This window comes from Salarias fasciatus, chromosome 14 (genome assembly GCF_902148845.1).
Source record: "Salarias fasciatus chromosome 14, fSalaFa1.1, whole genome shotgun sequence".
NCBI lineage: Eukaryota > Metazoa > Chordata > Actinopteri > Blenniiformes > Blenniidae > Salarias > Salarias fasciatus.
Window position 1 is genome coordinate 9,589,111 of NC_043758.1, and position 26,631 is coordinate 9,615,741.

A 26,631-nucleotide genomic window follows, 5' to 3' on the forward strand; every position below is an offset into this window, starting at 1 on the left:
CCGCACATTCACTACGCTGTGGAACACCAACAAATATTGTAGCGTTACGACACTGTAGCAAATACTGGGAACTACTTTTTCTCTTGAAATCACTACGCCCAGATGCCATGTTTAGTAAGTAGTTCCGTCTTAGCAATCTTCGCATAAACAACTAATCTCGTAATTTTGCATTAATATTTCACAGCGTAGTGAATGTGCGGATTATAACGTGTCCACCAAAGTGTTTTGCCGTTGTTGGATTGTGTATTTGATGAGTTTGACAAGGGGAACCAAAAATACCATCCACTTCCATTATGTCCGTCCCGAAAACCTTCCCTGACTCGCCTCTGAATAAACAACAGCTTGCCTTCACAAAAAAAGTAAGTATGCTGTTCAAAATGACTAAGGAATTGCGCTAAATGGGCCAATTTGCCAAAATGTTTCAGTATCCCTTTAAGAGCATTCTGACCGACGTGCACTCTGCAATTGCAAACGAAAATACCAGTCACAGTATTGAGCCTCCAGTACAGTGGATGTTGCAGTCAATTTGGAGATCATGGAGGAGAAAGGGTCCGAAGAAGCTACAACTTCTAGAGAGGAAAACCTCAAAAACCCTTGGCCAAACTTAGACCTATTCGTGTTCGTGTAACTAAGTAACTTTTACTCAAATTACATTGTAAATGATGTACTTTTGTACTTTTACTCGAGTAAAGTTTCAGATGGATACTTTTACTTTGAGTAGGATTTAAGCAAAGTAAAGATACTTTTACTCAATTACAATTTTTTTGTACTTTTTCCACCTCTGCATATACCCTACATTTGCTTTCTGGTGTCCTCTTCTAATGAACAACCTTACAATATTCAGTGTTTTGAATACAAATGTAAATGTGTATAATACTTGGACAAAATGACTTGGTTTCTGTGTTTGAAATGTTTATTCTTGGAGAATGTGATTTATAAATGTGGAAAAACAATACATAAAATTCTTAATAAATAATTCCTTGCCTGGTTTATTCAGATGAACCAAAATCTGATACAAAAATATCTGCTCTTAAGACAGCATTTCCAATTTTAAACTGTCAAATATGTACATCTGCTCCAACAAAAAATTATTACCAGATTTAAAAGAGAGAACTTCATCATAGGCCACATTCCAAAAACTTCAAAGAATCATGATCACTTCTCTAGTGAGGCTAAAAAACTCAAAACTAAGATCTGTTAATCTCTTTTTCCCTTCTTCTTCTTCGTGAATTTATGTCGATGTCCGCCTCCTCCGCCCCACTTGTTTCCTTTGGCTTTCCTCTCCTCCCACCTCGGCATCGGTGGCTCGATCTCCCCAGGTCGTCCTCCTCTGTCCGGTACGCTGCCCATCAACATCTAGTGGGACAAAATAAAAACCAGAACATTAATTTTATGTGGAAGTCAGAAACAACAAGGCAAAGAAATGCAGTTGATGGTCATACTTTGTAGACTGGGGTGCTCGTTCCAGCTTTGACGGGATCAATGAAGGACTGATCCTTTCTGGCAGCCAGCAGATGAGAGAGAGACACCTGAGATGAGCCAGCGAGGGACGCAAGAGGAGGAACCGAGTCCAGCGCTGCTCTGCGCTCCTGGAAATTACAAAGTGAACTGAGATGTTGGATTTCACTTCAACTTTCCACATTGTCTGTGGTTGTTCATGTGGAATTGTTGAGTTTCCCTCTGTAAAAGTGGCGTGGGATGACTGTGTTGTACAGATCAGTAGCATATTTTTTAAGTAAAAGCGGCATGTACACATCTGACCTACTCATACCCGAACAGTCATGAAAAAAATGATAAACGAATGTCAAACAATCCTTTCTGATGGCCCTGCTGTTAAACAGTAATAAAGGTGCGTGATTTAAACATGCTTACCGTCTGTTTTTCTCCCCACGCAAAGGACTCCAGTGTGACCTGAAAGCGTTTGATCATCATTTGTCTGCGACACCGATAGTCTTCTGACAGCATTTCATTCATCTTTTTCACTTGCTCCTGAAAAACAGAGTAAAACACATTAGATGGAATCCTGATTCCTGATGTTGTATGAACAGATACCACCCATGTGGACTTACCCACTGCTCCGCGCTGAGGGTGGACTTCAGAAGAGGCTCTGTCATGGCTCCAGATAGCTTAGAAAGCCTTGCCTCCACCTTTATAAAAACAGGTTTAAGAAATCCTTCAGAACTCCCAATAAAGTGAAATACTTCCTAAATCCACTACTAAATTCAATGCAATGACAGTATGCAAACCTTCTAGATTACCAATCATACCTCACTCAGCACATCTTCAAACGGAGAGGAGGTATCCATGTCGAGGGCGTGCAGCAGCAATACCCACTCTGCCTGCATCTCAGCCTTCCTCTTATCAGATCCGTCATCATCTTCAAATTCACCATCTTCATGGCTCAGGTCCTTCACTCGCTGTTCCCTTTCACACTGTTCTGCTGGCTGCGACTCTTCAGGATTCAGCTCTTTGTGCCTGAGGATGCGAGCCGCTTGCAGCTCTGATACAAGGAAGTCTGCGGGATTGGACAACCATGTTGTATCAAGGTAATACAGAGAACAAAGAGTCCTAACTATCACAGCGCTCAGTTGATTGTTATATCTCACCGGTGACTTTGCTGAGTGCGGACGGTCCAAGCACATCAGATGTGAGTGCGGCGAGAGGAGATGACAAGCTCGACAGTAAATTTCTCAACTCTCCCACCAACAGGACGTCACCTGTTGAAGTGGAGGCTGAGAAAAGGGTAAACAAGTCAACTATTGTTGTGAGCTGCATGTGAATCTAGATGACTTTAAAAACCAAAACATGTGAGTATAAGTAGAGATATTTAGTAAATAAATACAGCAATGTAATTGGTAACTAAGAGAATCTATATCAAAATGATATCTTTGCACATTTTACTGCATATCTTAGGACTTTTGTTCCTTTGACTGATGGCACACTGTACCTCATTTTTTATTGTCATCTTCTAAACTCTGTATTTTCTTATCTTGTTTATACCAACGAAAGTTTTTGATTGATGATCCAATGTTCTTATCGTGAAGCTCTCTTGTGTTTATTGCTTGTTTGTCTCCTATTGTTCTGTGTGAGCATATCATCGAGTGTAGTTTGTTCTTGTCTTTTGATGTGCTTTAGCAAAGCCTGAAACCTGAAAAGATCATAAAGTAAAGTCTTCAGATCACTTTACTTTTAGGTGTGCGTTACTCAGGTGCTACTTTATATTTATGAAGATCAATGTTACTTGAGTGACTAATCACACTTATGATAAAATCATCAAGAATCGACACATTTAAACAAAGCCAACTGAATAAGAACAGGACAAATGTTTTTTTGTTTTTTTTTTAACTGTTATGATATAATATCAGGTGTCCCCTGTGGCCTCACCTCCGATCTCCGGACAAGCGCTCCGGAGCTCCGCACGCAGCCAGCTGAGCAGCGGACACGGCAGCTCGTCACAGCGGCACCGCGAGAGGCACGAGCCCCGGTACCTGAGCGTGGAGGAGGCGCGAGACGAGACGGTTACCTGACATGCGTCACACATCATGAAATATAGCCGGAAAAAAAACACACAATTACACCCAGAATGACTGGTTTATCCTTTATAAATCACAGCCGGTTGGAACTTTTACAGCAGCTGCTGCGTCAAACGGGTGACTCATAAAAACGCCGATGGCAGCGATCAGCGGACTTGCAAAGCACTTAAATGTTGTTTACCCGAGAGATTTAAGAGCTAATATCGTCCCCGCGCTCCTCTCCATCGTCACAGTGGAGGTAGACGGTGGATCCACTCACTGCGGCAACAAACAGCTGCAGACTTGAAGCGTGTTTTCGGTTTGAGTTTGGCTGCTGCTTGCTTCCGTGTTTACAGGTGAGCCGCACAGCGCCCCCTGCTGGCCGGAGGGCACACAACCCGCCTCACTTCCGCTCCATTCAGCGGTCACACCCACTGACAGTCTGGCCAGCGGTCACACCCACTGACCTTTAAGACTGATAGGCAATCCCTCTGTAATTATTGACAACCAAGTGATCAAAGTCAAACAAATTGATCCTGTAAAACCAACTACATCCTGAACTGCAGATATCAGTATCGTTAAGACAGTTGAACTCAGACTCAAACACAAGATAATTTTAGTTTTAAGTATCTAATATTCTACATTTGGTTCATTTTGGTTTGTGACTTGTTACATTTATTTCGAGGAGTCAACCAAAATGCAAAGTGACACTTTCAGCAGTGTCCAGGAGGGGTCACCAGAGATCTGTCCTGGACTGGTGTCCAAGCAGATGTTCCCTCTGAGTACAGTGTGTTGCCTTCAACACCATAAAGACTCTGCTTAAAGCGACACTAAGGAACTTTTCAACCTTAATAAAACATGTTAATATCTTTTGTGATGATACTTCGACTTACAACTCGTTGAATGACCCCTCTGTCATGGCCTGAGGGCGTCAGCATTGCTTTCACTCGGACTAAGCAGCTGTGAGGAGGGTGGTAGGAACCCTGCACACTAAAAAAACTCCAAATGTGCGAACTGCTTTACGGCATGCGTCACTTCATGATATAACATTGTTTAGCCACCATTAAATTCATGACCTCGTCGCTATCCGTCCTTCACACAGCCACTGGAAACAAATGTAGGCGAGTTCAGTCCGACAACACGCCATCGGGAGCAGCATTTTACGGCGCCACGCGCTAAGCCTCATGGGAACTGTAGTATTCCTTCAGGCAAACACTACTGCTTTTGTCCACTGGCGCCGCCAAAATCAACAAAAACTGAAAGTTCCTTAGTGTTGCTTTAATGATTCATAGGTATAATGTAAGAGTTAAAACATCAAACACAACACCCAACTTTATTTTTTAAATAATATTCACATTAAAAACACTCTTCAAGGGACATAAATATAGACTTACTATGAGAAGTAATGTAGAAGCAACGGGTAACTAACTGGACACAAAAAAGCATGAGTATTATCCACAATATAGCAAAACAACTGGCACAAGCACATCCATCCATCTTGTGTCTTTTTTTAATGACTATCAATTTCATGCTTATGAACATCAGAGACCTCAAATGCATGACTTTGCAATCTCCACACAAAAAGACTGCTGATCAGACCCAAATGGCTTCTTCTTTGTGAATCTATACTGCAGTCCACTTATTTTGACACACACAACTGAGATATTTCTACATGGAAGTCTGGCATGTTCCTTTTTTTATTTTTCTTCCTCCTTTACGACATGATTTCCTAAAACTTTTATACACTGCCTTGAATAAATTAAAACATAATGCAGTGATTTGGCAATCATATTTACTTGAATTTTGTACCCCGCAGAACATAAACAACATATCAGTTCTTGAAATTGAGACCTTTTATGATTCCGTAGAAAATATCAGCTCAAGAAAAGAAGTTGGAAAAAGGCCATGTGTACTATTGTGCAGCATCCCCTCCTCTTTTAACAAGCGTCTGTAAATGTCTAGGAGTGAGGAGGACAGTTACCGGGGTAATGAGGAAGGTATTTGGTCAAATTCTCATCTGTTGGAAGATTACAGCAGCTCAACAGTTCGGGGATTTTGTTGCTTGAAATGAGCAACTGTAATGAGTTCAGGTCATCGGTTTTTGAAGCGTGGTAGAATGGAAGTTTTCTGTTTTCTCACTTTTACCACCAAGCTCCTGTGCAGGATTGTTTGAATGTGTGACAGGGAAGGCAAAGAATCATTTGAAATCATTTTATGCAGAAATAGACAGTCCAGTTATAAACCCTGGAAGAAAAATGATGAAGTGAGATGAAAACGATGGACAGTCCCAGGATAAATGCAACAAAATGTCTTTATTTAATGTACTTTCATAAGATAACATTTTTACATTTGAGACCTGAATGGAGGAAAAAAAGATTCTGAAATACAGATGACCATATAAAAATTCTGTGTTTTAAGAAGTTCTGTTTAATAATAAATTTTGTACTATTGGAGAACCTGTTTGTATTCTTTTAAAATTGAATGCATTTGTACAGGGTTAGGGTTAGGGTTAGGGTTAATACATTCATGTAATGAGCTGAGAATGTGGATTATACCCATGAAAAACTTACCAACATTAGAAAAAGATTAAAAAAAATAAAATTCATGATAAGCGTCTGACTTTATCCCAGCAAATACTGTCAGTCAAAGAACTGACTTCAAACCTAAAGCTTAAAAACAGTCAGTATTCTTAACATCAAGCCTATATTTCACACACAAAAGCCGCATAATGGTGCTCACATTCTAAAATATATGAACTAACTAACAAGGACATTGAGAGGTGAAAGTGCTGTTGAGAGGCTGCACAGTGATGTAGTCGTGGTTTCTTTTTTCTATCAAATATTCCTGGTTCAGGTCCAGGCTTTCTTTATGGAGTTTGCATCTTCTCTCTTTGCATACATGGATTTTCTTCAGTGAATCTGACTTTCTCACGCAGTCAAAAAAAAAAACATGCATTTGAGACTAAGTAGTGACTCAAAGTTGCCCCTGATTGTGTGGTTGTCTCTGTGTTTGGTCTGTGATGGACTGCTGGCCTGTCCTGGGCGTCTCCTCCCTTCAGCACTGCGACCCTGAGCTGGATGAAGCATTAGAGAAGATGGATGGAAGTGAAGCCGAAGTTTATTTATGGTCTTAAGTGGATCACATTGTAAACTGCATTATCTTGAGTATTTAAATTACCCGTCTGTACATGAACTCTGCTGGGTTGATTGAACCAATCTTGATGTCATTCGCGCTTCCTCGACTCAGTTCTGATCATTACTGATCATATTTATGCTCCTTTAACACTGAGCATGATTTAGCTTCAGCTCACGTCTTGCTGATGCAGCTGATGCCTCAGCAGAACTGTTTGAGTAGATGGACAGTGTTATTTACAGAATTATTGTTGTCGGGGAGCGGTGGGTTTTATGGTTTGTATATATAGATTTTATGGTTGTTGGTGTTGCTTGAGCAGCATCAAATCAATTTTATCTCACCATCTGCAGCAAGTCTTCCTGCAGAAACCCTTGAATTTAAAGGAGGGACTTCCACTTTTTGTCCTTACTCAGTAAAATGCATCATATTTACTGTAAGATTTCAATCTTTTACTCAATATTTAATAAGAGCGCCTCTGCCTCTTACGTCTGACTGCACATGCACGCGCACCCATGCGGGCAGGCTTGAATACGGGCTGATTTATTAGCTTGGTTTGAACACGTGACCCTGCTGTGTGCGAGCCACCTCGTCACACTTGCCACCCATAAACTGAGCAGGAACAATGGGGACAATGGCGCCGAGGCGTGATGGGGCCTGACATACAGTGCTTCCTCTCTGATGCCATATGTACAGAAGCCCCGGCCTCCCCGACCACAAAAGCCTCGCCATGCGTCAGGATGCTCGCTCTTTTATTGGGCTGACTCTGCCCCCCCCCCCCCCCCCCCCCCCCCCCACCCACCCCCTGCTCCATGAAAACCTGTGGAGGCTGACCTTTGACCCGTGAAGAGCGTCTGGACAGAGGGAGCAGACACGCCTCCTCTTCAGACAGAAACCCTGCACGGAGGACTTTTTGAACGTCTTCTGTATAGAGAAAAAGAAATCATTCACTGTAATAATAAAACTGCTGCATAAGATGGATCTAAGAAACACTGACTGCAAGGAGTGAAAATTGTTATCGATTATTCATGAGAGTTGAAACATTTTGTTCTATATGTGTCACTTTCCAGCAGACGTCCTTCTTCATGCCTCTCTCAAGGGGCTTCAGGATTAATGGAGAAGAACTAAAACCAATTTTTGATATTTGAATGCAGAGCTAAGCTTTTTTTTTCAGAACCTACACAAAAAGAAAACTTTAAATGTACATTTTGCACTGAGTGCGCGGCCCTGTTGGGCTCGGATGTGCTTCAGAAGCCAGTCTGGATAAAGTGTGTGTAGGATTTTACTTGGGTTCACTCTTTCAGTGTATGATTTCAAACTTTAAAATGTGCATGCCAGCATATAATACCCAAGACATTCCGGGTACATTGTTTCATCTCACTCAGCTCCAGCTCATTACCCACTCATCGTCTGTGTCCTCAGACACTGCAGCTGTTTATCCAGACATTGTCATCTTCAGTCAGATAGTCTGAGCTTCTAATGACCACCATGATTTACTGTCCACACCTCTCTTTCCATTAGGCTTAATTATAACTTTGACATATAATGATTTCTCTATCCTTTTTTTCCCCCATATTTGTGTGGTATTTATTTGCCTGTGTTCTATGTTGTGACCTTTGATTATTGTTATACTCCCTGTTGATTGAGGATTTTAACTTGTAGAGAGAATCCGTCCAGCTGCTTCTCAGTTTACAGCGCTGACCACAGCTTTGCATTGATTTGTTTTTCCTTTGGCTCTGCCGGGCGTCATTTAGATTCAAACTCAGGTCCTTCACACAAAGTGGAGGCACGACCTGATGGGCCGTCAGGGAAAAAAAAAGGAGGTTTTAGTTTTTAAAGTTTGTAAGTCTGTAAAAAAGTGAATATCAGTTTATAAGAAAATATTATTTAAAGAGAAACGAGAGATACTGTATTTGATATGATTTTTTTTAAAGATGAAATTATAATATTTTATAAATATAAAGATTTTAGAAACATATTTACATTTGTACACATTTTCAACACAGTTAATGTATTAAGCAGTCATTTTCCTGAAGCTATGGTGCATTTAAGGGTTATTTCTATATTTCAGTTTTTGTTCCTGGATAAGTTGAGAAAACTTTTCAAAGACATTCTGTTTTACATAAGATGATCTGATTGTAATCCTAATTTCTAGAGTGACTCCAGAGCACTTTGTTTGAAGTTGCATGAGACAGCGCCTCTCAGGTGTCTGCAGGTGAAGTGCTCAGGTGTGTGTGTGTGAGTGTGTGTGAGTGTGTGTGTGCTGTTTGCTGGGTGGAGACTGGTTACTGAGGTGACTGAAGACAACTCCCACAGGACACAGACCAGTCATCTGCTGGTGACAGAGGGAGGAGGAGAGCTCTCACACACCTTCAACTGCTGGGCTCAGGTGTCCCCCCCCACACACACACTCACACTCACTCACGCACACACAGCCCAGCATCAACCGATGGCACACTGTCTGCGCGGATAAACGGAACCGACGCACGATGGAGCGACTGGACGAGTGGCGCTTCAAGTCCAAGAAGATGGACCTGGAGGAGGCGGACTTCTACTTTGACTACGGCGCGGAGGAAATCGCAGATTACCGGGACCCCGCTGAACTTGTGGCTGCTCTGAAACAAAAGGAGGAAGAGGTTATTTTGGCAGCGCAGCTGGGAAACGCGTTGCTCCTGGAGAACCGGCAGCTGAAGGAGCGCAGCGAGAAACTCCATGAAGAGTACGAGGACAAGCTGGAGGTAAGAGCGGGCTGGGGAGCGCCGGGGAGCGCCGGGTTCCACCCGGGAAACCGGCTCTTAGTGGGAACAGACGACCTGTGAGGTGTGGGGCGAGAGAGGATGAGACCGAGCTCAACTCGTTTTAAAACATTGTTAAGTTTGCTTCACTTTGTTTCGTTGGGTTTCAGTTTGTTCGAGCAGATGTTACTGTTTATTCTTGTTAAATTGACCTTGATTATTTAAATTCTATATTTATTAACTGTGTTAACTGTAGGATAATGATATGAACACGTGTCAGCTGCACAGTCTTGACACTGATTGGAAGTACATTACTGTCAGAGACGTTTTTAAATAACATTTTGCTTAATACGTGTTGTTAGTGAACCACTTTGCTACATTTAAAGTATTTCTAAGTCGTCTCACAGTTCATTAGTGCTTTATATCTATTTGTTTACGAACCAAAATGTCTTATTAGGATTTTTAAAGACAATAGAGATTATTCACACAAGTAAAATGATTGTAATACCCGTTATTGTCAGTGCAAATAAATGCATTAGAAAAGTAACTGAAGCTATAAGAGAGTGATGTTTTGCTTTTTAAGGTAACTGAGTAGAATTTAGGCAAGCTGTACTGAACTAAACCCCTTGGGGAAAAGTCTGTTCTCCATCTCATTACTGTTCAGGAGAGAACTCAGTGAAAATGACATAATGTGGTTCAGTAAGCTCAATAATGAACACGCTAGAAAAAGATAAGTGTTTTGAAATCTAATTATATGACTCTATTCTTTTTATCTAGCATGGCCTGACTTAGATAACAGGCATTATCATTGTGAAACAGTTCTCTGTGTGCAGGACTCTGTGTCATTCATGTTTTAATGTGTACGTCAGTCTACATTAAATGTTGATAAGAAGTACCTCTCATTCGCTACCTGATTCAGACTCAGATTTACATTTCTAAACTTCTCACAGGTTGATCAGCAGGTTTTTTTGCTGAATTTTCTTTCCAAACACATGTTATGTGTTATGTAATTGACTGGCAAGTATTTTTTTTTTTTAACAAACCAATTAAATTTCCAAGGAGCTACAGGATGTTCACATGTTAGACATCCTGCAGAAGTCAAACGCTCCATGAGATGAAGGCATGTAACTTCTAAAACAAGCTGCAGGAATCTGATTCACAGATAACCCTTTGTACTCGGACATGACCTTCCAGGATAAAACACGCATGGCTGCTCAGTCCAGCTGTGAAGGGAAACACAGAGTCTAGTGTCCTCACGTTTGCCCTCTCTGTCGCCTTCTGCACATTCATAAAACCACCTGAGCGGCTGTGGCAGGTTAAATAATGGCCTTTTTTCTCTCTCGGGGTGAGTGCTGACGTCCCTCAGACCGCTCACCGTTGGGTGTTATCGGGTGTGACCATCACATAAATCTCAGGGAGGACAGAGGGGCAAAGTAATCTACGAAGTCAGATAAGCTTGAGGAACGAACACATCTGACACAGTCTGAAGTTTAGGGGCTTATATAAGGAGTCATAAATGCAAGGAGTGAGATACAAGGATGCCCTGAAGAATTTCAGGTTGATGTTCTGCACACTGGATATTGTTTTAGCACATTCCCATTGCAACTTAAGATGCCCACAGGAATATTTTTATTAATGATTGTGTCAAAGTCAATGCAAAAATATGAGCCTGTGTGTGTGATTGATTCCCTCTGTCATCCCCCGACTCCCTCCTCTGTTCAGGAGCTGGAGCAGGGCCGGCATGAGCTCCGAGTGAAGCTGGAGGGCTCCCAGTCCCAGTGGGAGAGCCAGGTGGGCGACCTGGAGCGGGACACCAGGGAGCTGAGCGCCCAGGTGGAGCGGCTCACCCGGGCGCTCGGCGAGGCGGAGAGGGACAAGGATCGAGCCCAGCTGGAGCACGGCGAGCAGACTCAGCGGCTGCGGGAGGAGCTCAGCACTGTGAGTCCCGCGGTGTGAAGTTGAACGGTTTCCAGTTTGTGTTTCTGTTTTCTTTCTCGCGGTCTGATGGTTAAAAAACATGCCACAAAGCGGCGAACTGAGTCAAGGTGAAACAGACACCTGCAGACGGTCTGACTCCCACCAGATAAGGCGGGCTGTCACCGAATCCACATGGTGAAACCTGATGTTCTGTGCGCCACAGCTGGGTATATCGGTGTGACGCAGCTGATCTGGTGTGGAGCAAGGCCGTACCGTCCGGCTCTGCAGGCTCACAGCAAGGCCAGAACAGCGGGCCTGTCTTTAGAAATGCCTGCTTGGTTAAAAAAACACAAAAAAACAAACAAAAAAAAACCAAAAGAGTGAGAGTTTAATCTCAGATGGAGACACAAATATGAAGTTTGGGGGCTGAGTCAGTTTTGTTGTCCTCAAGCTAATGATTCATGACAGTGAGGAGGAGGAGGATGGAAACGATATGTAAACAATAGAGAGAGTCTTAGTTGATGCCACAACGTGATTTTTAGATGAAACCGCTCAGGTTATAAAAGATTTTAGTTCCGCTCTCCCAGCCATGTTCCACTGTTGGTAGAAAAGGATTCAAGCATGTGAAGAGTGGGAAAAAAAAACCTTGTATATCAGCTCAGTTTAAGCTTTCAGGGTGTGGGAGGATGAATTCCTTCACTGAGCGAAGCCCTTCCACACTCACACATGCATGTCTCTCACAAAGCAGTCATTTTCCTTAAAAGCCTAAATTTCCTCGTCTTTTTCACATTCGTATACATTTTTACAAGGATCTACCAATATATTATGTCAGTCATGGTTAAGTTTTTTTTTTTTATTTTAAATCAGGATTTCCTCTTAAAAATCAGGCCTTAAAAAAACCTGTGGGAAGAGGCGTTTCTCTGAGCTCTAGAAGCTCTTTGAAAACACCAACACTTTGAGAACCAAATGAAATTTCATTTTTTTTTAGTTCTTTTAAAGCGATGTTACATGACATTGGAAAATTTTACATGATGTCAGCAGATGAATTTGTTATCAGAATGATCATTAACCTACAAATACATGAACGTCTTAATCACCGGTTTATTCAGTAACCTTTGATACTGAAATGATGTAATGAGCCCGGACTTAGATGACGGCAGCGCAGTTCTTTATAACTCATAAATATATTTATGATCCTCGGCGTTTAGGCCTCAGGAAAACGCGAACGCTGGCAGTGAAAATGAGACCAGTGACATATTTTACAGTCTCTTATCAGTTCGGACGGAGAACCTGATTGGGTCACATGTCGGGACAACCTTGAGTGTTTTTCCAGCCTGAGAACGTCGGGACTGTTTTGCTAAACATTACAGCTGTGACGCACCTGATTCCACACGGCTGATCACACACACTCGTGTGTGTGTGTGTGTGTGTGTGTGTGTGTGTGTGTGTGTGTGTGTGTGTGTGTGTGTGTTTAGCAGAGAAGAGCTGACTTCAGCTTGCATAGTTAAAAATAAATCCAAACATCAGTATACCCCCCATCATGAGTCAAAGTCTTCAGAAACAGGAACTGTGAATGCAACCCCCCCTCCCCCCCTCCTGCAGCCGTGTTGAAGGACTTCTTGAGAGCAGCCAGCTCTCTAGAAGTCCAGGAAAAAGACAATTTAGATAAAAAGAAGGGGAAAAAAATGCCGTTTCTGCAGTGGGAAGAGGCGGAAATGTTTCATTTTGCCACTCAGCATCAGGCAGGGCTTGACTCTGGACTTCGTGTGGTTGTAAATGTTGACATAAATCCGTGAAAGTTTTGGAGAAAGAGAGTAGCGACGCTTCATGTCTGATACATTCTTGCCAGACGTGGTGAAGGGGGCTGCTCCTACTGTTGCGCCGCGGACTGGAGGGGTGAGTTGTGGCTGTTTTCCTGTTATTATGTGGAAGTGAATGGGAGGACAGGCTAATGCGGCATGAACAGAAGCTGATGGTATTTATTCTGTGTGTCTTTATTGATCTTCTACAGCCCAGAAAAGTTGTTTTATAGGAAGAAAATGTCACAAATAGTTGATAAGAATGCTACTTAGAAGTTTTCAGACTTTCCAACATAGTAAGAAAACCAATAGATTTTCACTCTTGGAAGAAATGAAGAGTACTGAAGTTGATTTATGTCATTTAAATTTGATATACATCGTGACAGTTGTAAAAAGTGGATTTCATCACACTTAGAATTGAAATAAAGTACAGAAAAAACAAAACAAAAACTTCCTTCTAGCAGGTTGGAAACGTCCAACAGATCCAGCCTTAGAGGTGGATTTATTGGACATTAAGAGAGAAGACGACAGGACAGACGCAGAGAAGATTTTCATTACTTATTGCAAAGCTTTGGGAGTGTGTTTGCTTGATAATGTTGTCTGTGTGCTGCAGACTTGGACATGTTGTGTTCAGGAGGTTACAGACAGTCCTTGGATGGCCCCTGACTGCATGATCCTTCTGAATATAGTTATACTTTAAACTGTTGACTAATTCAAGAAGAAAAAGGATGGAACAAGAAAATAACTAATGGCTAACCATGTTACATATGCTTCTTTTGTAATTTATTATTATTGAACAGAATATTTGTCTTGCATTGGTGTAATGACAAAAAAATTAAGGCTATAAATACTCTAAAAAAATAGTTTTAATCTCGTGTCTGTTGGCTCTGACTTTCTCCTGGGTTAAATGTCTTTATTCAAATGCTGCTGCAGGTTTCACCGAGACTGAAACTTGATATTATAGTTGTAACGTAAGTGGAGCATGACAGGAATCTGTTCGGGACAGCGCTGCAGGAACCTGAGAGAGAGGGAGGAATTTATCAGCAACACCCGGCTTTGATATGAGAAAGGAAAGATCTGCTGTGAATCTCCATCCTGCGATTGCATAAGAGGAAGCCACTGCACAAAAACAATGGTGGAGTTTTCCAGATAGTCACACGCTTGAGAGGCAACGCTTTGACAGAAACTGGTTGGTAGAATCTGAGGGAGTGGCGAGTGAGCTCAGGCTGTTTTTCATCTGTTTATATTACATCTTTTGTCACGCCGAGAGGACTGGAGTGAAACTGCAATCAAGCACTTTGAATGGATAATTCATTACGTTCATTGAGCTAATTTCCAGACAGTCGCTTACAAGGAAATACATGGAATATGATTCTGAGAAACCGAGAACTTCGGAGGTTATTTACAGCAGATATGGAATAGATTACAATAGAAATACTTTATTAATCCTATAGAAATTCTTTGGTGCTTTATCATCTTTAGCTTCTCCATAACTTCTGCTTGATATAATCCAAGCAGAGATAATGACATATTTGTGATTTAGCCTGACTTAAAAAGACGCCTAATGGATAAAAAATGCCAGACTCTAACAGGAGCCTGATTATCATGTGATAAGCTAGAAATGTGGACAACTTTCTGCATATTTTTCCTACAGGGTCATTTACTCAAATCTAAAAAAAAAAAAAAAAAACAGCAACTCCTCCCCCATAACTCCGAGTATTAGATTTTTTTTCAAGGTAACTTAAGTGAAACCTTTCACATTTTGAGCTGATGTGGTTTATGTTTATTTTAACTTCGCTGACATTACTGACAACCAGCATCAACAAGCACAACAACACAGCAGATTAATTGTGGCCACTTAAATATCCATTTTTTTTAATTGTAATTAATAAATGACCATAAAACACAAACGTTTTGTACTATTGTGGTACAATACAAGCACAATCTACACTTTTAATGATGTCCCGCTACTTGTTTTTTAATTGGTGAAATCTACTTGTGCTTTCATAGTCTGAATTGTTTTTAATTTCTCCAATTTAATACAGTTTTCTTTGTTTGCTATGCTTATGCAGTGCAGCACTGAACCGAGTGATATGCTTGTAATGTTGGCATTTTGTTCATATAATAAGCTTCCATAGTGAAGTGTGCAGCTCTGCCTGATATTTTCATTTGCAGGGTTGTTTGTTTCCAGGAAACTCCACCCTGTTAGAGTGAAAAACCCCGGATTGAGGTGCCATGTGGATAAACAACTTTTGCAGTCTTATATATCCGGATCACAGATATCTGGTTAGCTGGTAGCACATGCACATCAATCCTTTTTATACTTCTGTTTTGTTCTTTTAATGTAAAAAGTTCAAAAGTTAAATTTTGCTCAGCTGCTAGTTGACTTGAAGACACTGGATAATACTCATGTGTCATATTAATGTTCTGATATGAGGCTTAATATTATCTTAGATTGTCAGAAAGGTTGGGAACAGTTATGAAAAGTTAAAAGAAAAAGAATGAAAGTGCAGGATTTCTGTTAACTTCATAGACCCACATCTGATTTCTAGTGGAACGTAGAAAATATATTGATCAGACATTTTATCGTTTCATGAAAAAACTAAGCAGCTCGATTCAAAATGAGCTGCTTTTGGTAATTGGTAACTAGTTGTGTAAATTAGTGACAGGTGAATGTGAATTATAAGAAAGTATTTCTGATTTTCCCTCTGTAGTAATGTCTTGCTTATTTCACAGGAAGAAAGATACTTGAACATGCATGTCTTTACTGTAAGTTAAGAAAAAAGAAGACTAACCTGTCCACCACACATAAAATAACCTCTGGTGAAATAACTCCCTCTATAATAATATTAAGACTTAGGTGTTTTTAGGTGTCGTATCACCAGAACTTAGCTGTATTTTTGTTATTCATTCTGGAGATTGAAAGCTTAGATAAATGTTGAATGTTTTGACTGTGTGTAAAGTAGATGTTTTCTTCTGATCTGCTGTCGTGCATATTCTAACCAGTGAGACTTTTTAATCCGAATAGAGTGTCAGTGTACGACGATTTGGTAAAATATTAATAGAATAAACATGAATTTCTACTTGCAGACCAACGGCAAAGCAGTTGGGTACAACCATAACAGCAATAACCACATACAAATATATCCTGAAAGCTGTGTTTAATTATTTCTATGTTGTTTTTCCATCAACAAGTGCCTTTTTTGTGTCAGATACTGGACACATTGCCTCATCAGCCCCTGTGCACCACCGGGCGTAACACAGTCTCTTACATTGGCTGTGTTATTGGACAGCTGTGACAAATCTCTTGCTGTGGATTTCCGTTATTGTAAAAGAAGAAGCCTGACGAGCCCCCTCGTGACCTCTGCTCCTTCTGCCAGCATCACCAAGCCCTCAGACAAAAAGGAAAAGACAATATACATGGCAGAGAGATATAAATCTTTCATTTGCTCCTTTGAAGTTGCCCTTCATACTCAAACATCCCCTCATCCCGAGGGAAAGCCATGCTTTCTGTGCCCCCCTCCAGCCCCGAGGGACCCGGCTGTAGCTGGGGGAGTCAGCTGTCGGATACCTCAGTGTTTGGTGAGGCGGTGGGGGGGCGGGGGGGGATATCATCTCAGGCTTCGTGTCTCTCCCGGAGACGGCATCCCTTTTTCCACTCGTCTTGTCGGCGTTCTTGGTGGGTCGCTGCCTCCATTGTGGAAGAGGCCCTTTGTTGATGAGACGAGGCATCAGTAATATTCATCTCCACAGCCCCCCCCCCCCCCTCCCCCCACCTCCCCCCACCTCCTCACAGTGCGTCTGCATGCTATGTTTTTGTTTTTGTCCATCAATGCCGGCTTCACTCTCATCAAACACAGGCACAGACACACACGCGTCTCTCTAAGTTTAGCCCTCGCGCCTGCCTCGCTTCCTCCCTACACCCTTCCAGACACGTACTCTCAAGCTGTCCACTCCAGCCTCGCCTTGCCGACGTCTCACTTCACCCGCTGCCACGCCGCGGTCTAATCTGGCAAGATGGTCTCATCCACAATACCAAGATGCCCTCTGCTCCATCTGCCCTTCATCCCGCATTATGTGGCTGTGATGGGACCTGACAGCGGCCCGCCAAACTGCTGAGTAAGGAGAGGCAAGGGTCCCAAACCAGGACATGAGAGGGGAGGGAAGGGGGGAGCTGGCACAGAGACCGCAGAGGGTTTTGATGTTTCTGAGCAGCTTTGTCTGAGAGGGAAGTTTTGTTTCAAGTGGAATCCCCAACAAAAGACTGTTGTTTCCCACTTATTACAGCGTCTACGAACTTTATAGGTGGTTGACAAGTTTTTTTTCTGTCTTTCTGTTGGATTGATTTTTACAAATCCTCCTTTGTTTATGCCTTCATCTGTTTTTTCAGATAAGTGCTTCGTCGCTTCATTTCTTGGCTTTTCTGGTGCTGTCACCTGTTATCTGAAAAGTACCAGCAGGATTTGGGACTGCTCGCTCATGAGAGGGATATGATGGAGACACATTTGTCAAAATAGTTACTCACCGGTGCATTCAGCCTCCGATATCTGCTGCCTCCTCATCACAGGTGTAACTCAAGAAAACATTAAGACATGTTTGTCTTGAAGCATATCGATATTAAAGTGGCTTAAAGTATCAAATGTGTTGTCCACCACATACAACTGTTCAAATGAATCGAAGTGTTCCTTTTTCCGTGTTTTGACACTTGTTGACTGACAGCGTAACAGAGGCTTTTAATGGTGCAGTGGTCAGCACTGTCATCTCCCAGGTTTGAGAACATTAATGTGCAATTTGCATGATTTCCCTGTGTGTGTTTTCACTGGGTATATAGGTCACCTGCTTCAGTCCATAAACAAGTGCATGAGATTTGTTGGTGTATCGGTGAATGAGTGTGTGTCATTGTCTCCCTGCTTGCCCTGTGACGGTCCGGTGACGTGTCCTTGATGTTCCTGTTCAGATAGGGTTGACCCCTGCTTTTTATGACCCTAAGCTTCATAAAGGGTCATGGAACAGATGTGTGAATAGATAAATGATTTTAATGATGCACTGATATCATCCTTCATGTTACTTTGCAGCTATACCTTCTCAGAGAAGCTGACCTGTAGTTTTCAAGACGAGCACAAACGTAGAGAAAAAGAGTACAAAGAGTAGAGAAAATAAAAGGTATTGTTTTCCTTTAGTGCTGCAGCGCCCGCAGCAGAAATGGTACCAAATGCATTTAATTTTCATCACCTAATCCCCAGCTTCTTCCCATCTGGGTGTAGATTACTGGACTTTCCCCCACAAATATCTCCCTTGTATGTTTAGTTATCTTTGGCTTCAGGATTGTGGTTTCTACTTTTTGAAAGCCCCCCGCCTCAGGCGGGCTTTGCGTTGGGAGTTTCAGGTTGACTGATACACATTTATGACTTCGCTGAGTGATTTTTATCTTTCCTCCTCCTGGGTTGAAAAAAAAGTAAGACATTGAAGGACCTCGTTTCATTTACTCCATCTGAGAATCTAACGGTGTGTCTCTGATGTGTGTTTGGAGGCGATGGAGGTGGAGAGAGCCATGTCCAGCGAACTGCAGGCTTTGAAACAAGAGCTCCAGCAGAAGGGAAGCCACAGCCGGCAGCAGGACGACGAGCTGATCAGTGCCATGAGGGAGCAGGTGAGGACTGTGCCACACATGGAAACACCACGAAACCAAATGACGAAAATCACTGACTGAAAGCATTTTGTGCATGTTTGAAAACTTTATCAAAACTATATTCATACAAGAAGTTTTTCATAAGTATTTAGCAGCAATTGTTCTTTTCAACAAACCATAAAAGCAACGCAGAAGTTAGCATATATGGTAACTTATGCGATGAAGGGATAACTTTGAGACATCCTGTTCTGCTAGAATCCTGGAAGTGTTTGCCTCTCTGATAGACACATAGCAGAACAGCTTGCTGGAAGACTGATTAGCATTAATTTACACCAAAGGCCAATGTTCAGTTCCACGCTTGAGTCTTTGGTGTCAGTTTACATGTTCTCCCTTTTCCTATCAGTTTATGTTGTTCCTCATTTTTCCCACAATTTTTATAAAACATTGTTTATTATGTGACTGTGTGTGTAAATGCATTTTTGTTGGAGTTTGTGTTTTTCTGTTTTTTTGTTCCAAATCAGTGTGAATCGGCTTCAGCTTATACGAACTCTAATAGAAGACAGCTCAAAATGCAATCTCTGTTATATATTGAGGAATTCAGTAAAATCATGGTTCGTGTGGCTCCACAAATGAGGGGAAAATACACCTTTGAGCAGCACTGATGGTCTAAATTCTTGTTATTGTTGTCAATGTGGAAAAAACAGTCAGCTGACAAACAGCGCTGGACTCTTTCTACTTGTAAATTATAAGCAAAACATTTCTAACTCAACGTGGGAAGCTTCAGTATTTCATATCTGCTCGTGCTTTGCTTTGAGGAGTGAAAGTGAGACTTTCTCTCCCACCTATTTGGCGCCTCTCAGATGTGTGTTGTTTGTGTTTGCAGGTGTTGCGTCTCACGCAGAAGGAGCAGGTGCTGGAGCAGCGCTTGGAAAGTGTCAGTCAAGAGAACGCCGAGCTGAGGTCGAGTTTGGCCTCTTTGCAGGCACGCTTGGCTCTGCACGACCAACTCAGCCAGCAGCACAGCCAGCAGGTACACACACACACACACACACACACACACACACACACACGCACACATGCACACACACACACACAGAGGGGGCACTGTCAGCCTTCCCTCAAAGGAAATATTCACTGATTGGTCTTCAACTGTGGCAGAGAGCGACACAAAGCAGCAGCATGAAAGAGCCTCAGGAACAAAAAGGGATTTTGTGCACCCTGCCTGCCGTGCGGGTTTCGGTGGAATTGTGGAAAACATTATGCAACCATCGCCCTGTCTCTGTCATTGTGGATTTCACCGGCGTCTCTGGATTCCACTCGTGTTCATTTGGTTTCATGTTTGTCTGGAATCTGGCGCGTCGGGATTTCTGCTTGAGCTCTGACATGCGCAGTTAAGACTCGGGGATTATCGTATGATCTTTTGTGTGTGTTTGATTGTCACGTTCGTGCCTACAGGCTCTGCGTTGGTAACATACATGCGTGTGTGTGTGTGTGTGTGTTTTCAGCTGGCCGAGGCATGGCAGGAGGTGGAGGTGGCTCGGGGCCGTTCCCAGCAGCTGCAGGCTCAGGTGGAGGAGCTCCAGGAGGAGGTGTCCCTGCAGGAGGCCAGGAGCCGCGGAAACGCCTCGCTGCTGTCCGAGCTGGAGAGCAGCCTGCAGACGGCAGAGCTGGGAGTCAGCAAAGAAGAGGTGCGACCCCGAAACAGCCTGATGGCACAGTTAGACCACACGCAGCTGTTAGGGACGAATATGATGTTTTTCAACTTTCAAGTTGTAACATTTACTCAGTGGTATAAAGCATATCGGACATGAATATCTGAAAATCAAATCAAGACTGTTGGAACACAACCAGTAATTGTTCATGCAGAAGACTAATGAGAAACTGAAGGAAGTAAAAAGACGATCACTGTGATTGTTGCCGGTAAGTCTGTCAATAAAAATCCTGTACAGTAAAGAAGCAGCTCTATTTTTATATCAGGTGGATGTGAAAAATATGCCAGCAATGTGAGACGCTTACATCTGGCAATCATGAAGTATCTTGGCTGTCCTCACTATCTCTGTGTTTCATGGTACACAGTGTTTTAAAGTGATAAACAGGACTTAATTTAGTTTGGTTTTTGCATCATTCTCATAAGATAACATGTTAGTTTCTTAAAAACTGAAAAAGTACTAAACCAGTAGTTTAGAGATAGATGTATAATACCAGTTAACTGAAGCTGCACTGATTATTTAGTGTAAATGCTAAGAAATGTCTTTCTGTAACAAAAGTTACAATTAAAGTAAAACTAATTCATAACGTCATTGCCCTCAAGGCCGAGAAGCTTTGAACTGATTTGAATCCTGACAGACTGGAACCGTTTCTGGTCTGCCTTCATCTGGTGTTGTCAGCGTCGCCTTTTGAGCTCGGTCTATTGATAACCCTCCTGTATTGATCCTCGGTGCAACTGAAATGCGCTCACATGTTGACTCAAAACAAGAATATTAAACAAAGTGGCTCCTGGAGGACTTTAACGCTGACACGATTAGAGGAAAAATCCTCAGTATGTTGAGTTTTTGGAAGTCTTGTCACTCTGCAGAGAGGCTCACGATGACAGAACATTTTGTGCAAGTACTGTGTGACAGTGTGACTTGTGTTTGACGCCGGGAAACATTCAGCGAGGAAAAGAGGCCGATTTTTCAGAGTGAACTCAAATGAGATAAAGCCTGGGTAAGACAATGTATGTCTGAATGAAGCACGGGAGAGGAGTGTGTGCGCGCGGCGCGTGCTGTTATTGTTGTGTTGCCGTAAGACAAAGCGATGTGTATCTGCACTCATGAGTCATTCTCTGCATTTCCTGTTTGTCACAGCCACACTGTGAGAGCGTTTCAGAGCTTACAGAACTCGTGTTGTACGAGTGTTCAGCGCTGAGAGAAACTTGAGAGCTTTTCTCCTTTTGCCAGAAAAATCACCAAAAACGTGTAACATGTGAAAATGTAACACGCGTCAGATCTGAAGGCGCGCTGGCGTTCAGGCGTTGCCGGGTGATGAGTTTGACTCCAGTAAGTTCAATATAACGCTGACGACACGCCTGCTCCTCCCTTTCAGTAAATACCTGATGTCACATGAGACGTGGAGTGTGTGAAGAGAATGTGTGTCACGCAGGAGACAAAGGAAGAATGAAAACTTCTGTTTGAGTCTTGACTGGTTTACTTTTCTGAGAAAACAATGTCGGTCAAATACAATAGCAACATCCAAGCACTGCTAATTGTGTTTCAGGGTTAATATTTCAATCTTGTAGAGACCCTGAAGTGGACAGTTGCACAAACATTCACACTTGTGTTTGAAAGACATAATAAGCAGAAGTTTCTATTTATTTTCTCCTCAGATCACTCAGGAAATGGGTTCCATCCTCCAGCTGCTCCTCCCTCTGACCCAGGACTTAAACGTCTCCGCGGGGTCAAAGCTCGAGTGTCAACCGGAGGACCTGCAGGCCATGCTGCTCCGGCTGAGGGGAGTCGCCCAGACGCTGTCTCAGGCATCCAGCCCCCAGGTGAGCTGTGGCAGAGCACGACAACAGAAGCAGGGCAGGACAGGAAGCCCAACAAAAGGCCGACCTTGCGGCTTGAAATCAAAGTAGGATGGGAAAAGTGACGAGCTCTTGTGACAATAAACTGTCTGAACTATATATTTCACACAGTGAAGTATAAAAGATTTCCCAGCTTGGAAATTTGTTGAGATCTATTTCAAGCCGAAGACTTTCACCGCTGCTGAGAGACAGTGCTGTCTGTTCAGTCCAGTGAAAGATAAAGTACAAACACTTCATCGCTCAGCTGAAGGACAGTTCTCAGCTGTGCTATACTTAACTTTCTGCTGTTGCTCTCGTCATTTTAAGGATGGAAGGAGTGTTTGTGTTACATATACAGCAAAATGTGCTTTCAACAAATGCCTAGCTAGCAATGGATCAACTGTGGAACAGCACTTTTGGACCACAGTGTGAATAAGAGAATTTCTTCATGTGTTCTGACATGTAAAGCACTTTGTGCTGCAGTTTGATGTATGAAAGATGTTGGTTTGGTTATTTGGTTGGTTGATTGAATCCAAAGGACATATACTTCTTTAAAAAAGTTTCTTTACATTTTAGTATTTTTTCTTTACCTTGTGCTTTTTTTTTTTTTTTTTTTTGCCCAATTAGAAATCCTTTCACTGCAGTTTCACTTTAGTGAAATTCTTTTCTCAGCTGAAAAACTCCTTTATGTAAGTTGGGAATGTATAATCAGGATGGAGACATAATTTAAAGAATAGGATCAATGAAAAAAGTTTTTAAAACCTTTTTTTTCTTAATCTCAATTCAGATTTCTCCCCCCTCAGTATTCACACTTTTTTTTTTCTAAGAAAGAGTTACAATTACACTTTTGAAAAAAAAAAAAAGACATTCGTTTCTGAGATTAAGAACTTCAATCTTCAATCAAATTTTTTGAAAGATGTTCTTTCATCCTTCCTGATGTCTTCTGCTCTCAGAGCAGTGAGCATGTCTGCCCTCTAGAGGTGCTTTGAGGCATCGCCCTCAGGCTGACTACCTGTGTGTGTGTGTGTGTGTGTGTGTGTGTGTGTGTGTGTGTGTGTGTGTGTGTGTGTGTGTGTATGTGTATGTGTATGTGTATGTGTATGTGTATGTGTATGTGTATGTGTATGTGTATGTGTATGTGTGTATGTGTGTGTATGTGTGTGTGTGTGTGTGTGTGTGTGTGTGTGTTCTCGTATTTCTATCCTTGTCGGGGCCAAATGTCCCCACAAGGATAGCAAAACGTGGAACGACGTGCCTTGTGGGGACCTTTTTCCGGTCCTAAGTAGGAGAAACAGTGTTTTCTTGACCATGTTGTTGTTACTGAAAAAAGTAAAAGTGCAAAAACATTTCTTTAGGGTTAGGCTTTGTTGTGGTGTGGGTTAGGGTTAGGGTAAGGGTCAGGGTTAGGGGCTAGACATGAATGGGAGTCAATGGAAGGTCCCCACAAGGATAGAAATACGAGACTGTGTGTGTGTGTGTGTGTGTGTGTGTGTGTGTGTGTGTGTGTGTGTGTGTGTGTGTGTGCATTCAATACTGTTGATACTCTTCTTGCTGCACCTGTATTCGCCAGCAGCAGGTGTATACAATTGTCCATTTGTGCTTCCTGGTATTAGTCTTCCCTCCTGCTGTAACATTCTTTTGTCACTGTAACCGAATATCCAGCCCCACCTCTACCGCCCTCCGAGCGACGGTGCAAATCGGCCAGCGCCGCAGAAAGTCCTTTTGGTGCGCATGAAGGACTGACACCCGATCTCTCTGTTAATGTGTCTGTCCCAGGACCTGAATCTGGGTTTAGTCCACGGCGCGGGTGATCGCTGTGGGAATCTGAGCGCCGCACAGGAGCTGAGAGATCAGGTAACACTGATGAGCGAACAGGTGATGAGCCTCAGCGCCTGTGTCTGACCATCTTATCAAGGTTTCACTGATGGCACCACTGACCTTGTTTCTGTCCATCTTAGCGCCATTTACACTGAGGCGTTCAGACGAACTCCTCACTTACCTTGTTGTTCTTTTTTGTTCTTTATTGCAGAACGTTCAGCTGCAGCAGGAAAACACTGAGCTGATGCTGAAGCTGCAGAACATGCAGGATCATGCTGACGTGTCCCAGCAGGCCATCAGAGACCGAGACGAAGCCATAGCCAAGTTAGTCTCTTATCAACTTAGATTTAGAAACAATGCATCCAAAGTACATTGTTTTTCAGAGAATTTTCTGTCCCAAAATATAATCTGGAACGCTTTGAAACAAATCGTTCTTCTGCGATAATCTGTTTCAACACTGAGAGACAGGTGTGATTTCTTCTCGTACTGTTGATAGCTTCTCCAGAAGGGAGAGTTCAGTTTTTATCAGCGACGAGTTCAAACATTCTGATAGAACTCTGTTTTGTTTGACGTCCCTGAGAAAATGTGACTGTGTCTTGGTAGGAAAACCCTGATGGAGGCAGAGCTGGTCAGGTGTAAAAACGACATGATGTGTCTGAATAACCAGCTGCTGGACGCCATTCAACGCAAACTGGAGCTGTCACAGGAGCTGGAGGCGTGGCAGGTGCGTGGCAAGTGGCTTCACTGCCTTCAATAGCAGTGAAATCGAGCTATATTATTACTAATGGCAGGATCAAAGCCATACTCAGATAAATCGCAGGAATCGTGCCTTCTCGGACACAACAGGTCTCTTTCTCCGATATTAGTTTAAAGAGAAATGCTGTGCTGGCTATAGTTTTAACACTGCCTTTTTTCCTCAAGAAATACATAAAATCAGGATATACTTTTATTCTTTGCACTAACACTGAAGAAAAACTATGGAACTGCTGGTATTTCTAGGTTATTATGCAGATCAAATTGAGTGTGTGGTCCCTGCACTACAGCTCGACTCATCTGAGTAAGTCAGCGAGGGATCGGAGGATTAGTGCATGGAAGGATTTATGAAGATGAAGAAGTATGTTTTATTAGATGCATTAGCTGATTAGCAGCCTGTGAAACAGAAAGTGGTTGAGGGTGAAACGCCAGCAGGACTCAATGTGGGTCACATCATAAAAATCCATGTGATTCTAGTCTGTTTGAATAATGTTTGCAGTATTTCCCCAATATGAGACAGCATATTGGGCCCCTGTTTCTCTGATTTTGTGTAATTTTCTTTTTTTTTTTCCCCTCTTCTCCATTTCTCAGGACGACATCCAGATCATCATAAACCAGCAGCTCAAGTCTCAGCAGCAGCAGCAGCAGTCAGAGCCGCCGCCCAGGAAACCCACCTCCAACGGCCTGTCGTTCTTCCGCAGGCCCAGCCGGACGCCGTCCTCCTGGAGTTCAGACATCAGCCAGGAGAAACCTCAGTCCCCCTGGAAGGACTGGCTGAGGCGGAGCAAAGGGGTGCAGTACGGGAAGTGAAGCACACTCGGTTTCACTGCTGAGAGTGCGTAGAGGTCAGAGGGAGATCACAAGAGGAGCCATAAAAAATAGACACTTTAATCCAGTGAAAAGAACAGAGCCACTACAAACAAAGACTTGTCGAGCAGGCACTTAGAGAAACATTTCATTCACCAAGAGGCTGAGCCTCATTCATCTCTGAATGGTGTTACTGTGTCTTGAACACTAATGTTTTTGCAGAAATACCTTCAAACTTTGCATCACACTGTAAATATTGTGCCTTATTTTGTATTATTGTGAACGTCTCTATGTCTGAGACTTTATATATGATTTAGTTCTAGATCGGCAGAAAGTATTTGTTCAGATTATTTAAGTTCATGGATCAAAGAGGTCAGAAAATAATTGAACTAGCTGAGTTTTCACTCATCATGAATTTATCTTTGAAGCTGTGTGAAGATGTTAGTTTTGCCTTTTTTTTTTAATTTGTTTTATGTTATTTGAAAGCTAAGTATGTAAAACATGTTGGTTGTATGAGAAACACTGCTTGTCTTTGTGTAACATCACACTGTTGTTCTTTTTGTTAATATGATTTCAGTCGTTTTTGGTTTTGTTGAAAACCAAATGTGTTCATTGAAGGTTAGCTTGGTCCGCTCAGTGTTTGTACACCAGAAACACTCGTACTTTCTGTGATTCAGTGTTTATGATCAAAACTACTCGGTGTCATATTCTGTTATTTCCTCAGCTTCGTATATGACTGACCAGTTTCATAAAACGTACAACAATCCTTTGAGGTGTTTGTGACTATTTCTGGTTTGAAACTCACTTGAATGTTGCCTTTACTGTCATCAGGAAAACAGGAGAAATATACTGTTGGAATTAAAACAACAAACTAAGCCACAAACCATAAGCCACTTACTTCAAACAAGATTTGAAAGGTGGCTGGAAAGCTTGAGGCTGTGTGTCCCAAGCAGGGAATAAAACTCAGAAATGATCTCAAAGAAAAATG

General features: G+C 42.3%; 2 protein-coding genes across 2 annotated transcripts; one reads left to right on the forward strand and one right to left on the reverse strand.

Annotated features, from left to right (window-relative positions):
• Positions 1 to 907: 907 nt before the first annotated feature.
• On the reverse strand, positions 908 to 3,867 carry LOC115400190 (protein FAM98B-like). The gene is made up of 8 exons (XM_030107906.1): positions 3,715 to 3,867; positions 3,385 to 3,488; positions 2,607 to 2,732; positions 2,268 to 2,515; positions 2,070 to 2,147; positions 1,873 to 1,989; positions 1,443 to 1,589; positions 908 to 1,356 (listed from the first exon to the last, which is right to left on the reverse strand). Exons 1-8 carry the CDS (start codon positions 3,756 to 3,758, stop codon positions 1,198 to 1,200), a joined length of 1,023 nt encoding a protein of 340 aa, XP_029963766.1. The 5' UTR covers positions 3,759 to 3,867; the 3' UTR covers positions 908 to 1,197.
• A 5,176-nt stretch (positions 3,868 to 9,043) lies between these two features.
• LOC115400187 (BICD family-like cargo adapter 1) lies at positions 9,044 to 26,582 on the forward strand. The gene is made up of 10 exons (XM_030107899.1): positions 9,044 to 9,379; positions 11,099 to 11,314; positions 18,623 to 18,742; positions 19,605 to 19,751; positions 20,227 to 20,409; positions 22,086 to 22,250; positions 24,042 to 24,119; positions 24,295 to 24,407; positions 24,687 to 24,807; positions 25,428 to 26,582. The coding sequence occupies exons 1-10, from the start codon at positions 9,131 to 9,133 to the stop codon at positions 25,644 to 25,646; spliced, it is 1,611 nt and encodes a 536-aa protein (XP_029963759.1). The 5' UTR covers positions 9,044 to 9,130; the 3' UTR covers positions 25,647 to 26,582.
• Positions 26,583 to 26,631: the final 49 nt, after the last annotated feature.

Excerpts from the sequence above, each read along its gene's own strand:
- LOC115400190 (XM_030107906.1), bottom strand. The coding sequence starts at position 3,758 with ATGGAGAGGAGCGCGGGGACGATATTAGCTCTTAAATCTCTCGG. Across the intron at positions 2,148-2,267 it reads TTGAAGATGTGCTGAGTGAG|GTGGAGGCAAGGCTTTCTAA; the intron begins GTATGATTGGTA and ends GTTTTTATAAAG. Across the intron at positions 1,357-1,442 it reads CGAGCACCCCAGTCTACAAA|ATGTTGATGGGCAGCGTACC; the intron begins GTATGACCATCA and ends TTGTCCCACTAG.
- LOC115400187 (XM_030107899.1), top strand. The coding sequence starts at position 9,131 with ATGGAGCGACTGGACGAGTGGCGCTTCAAGTCCAAGAAGATGGACCTG. Across the intron at positions 24,408-24,686 it reads CGAGACGAAGCCATAGCCAA|GAAAACCCTGATGGAGGCAG; the intron begins GTTAGTCTCTTA and ends GTGTCTTGGTAG. Across the intron at positions 24,808-25,427 it reads AGGAGCTGGAGGCGTGGCAG|GACGACATCCAGATCATCAT; the intron begins GTGCGTGGCAAG and ends TCCATTTCTCAG.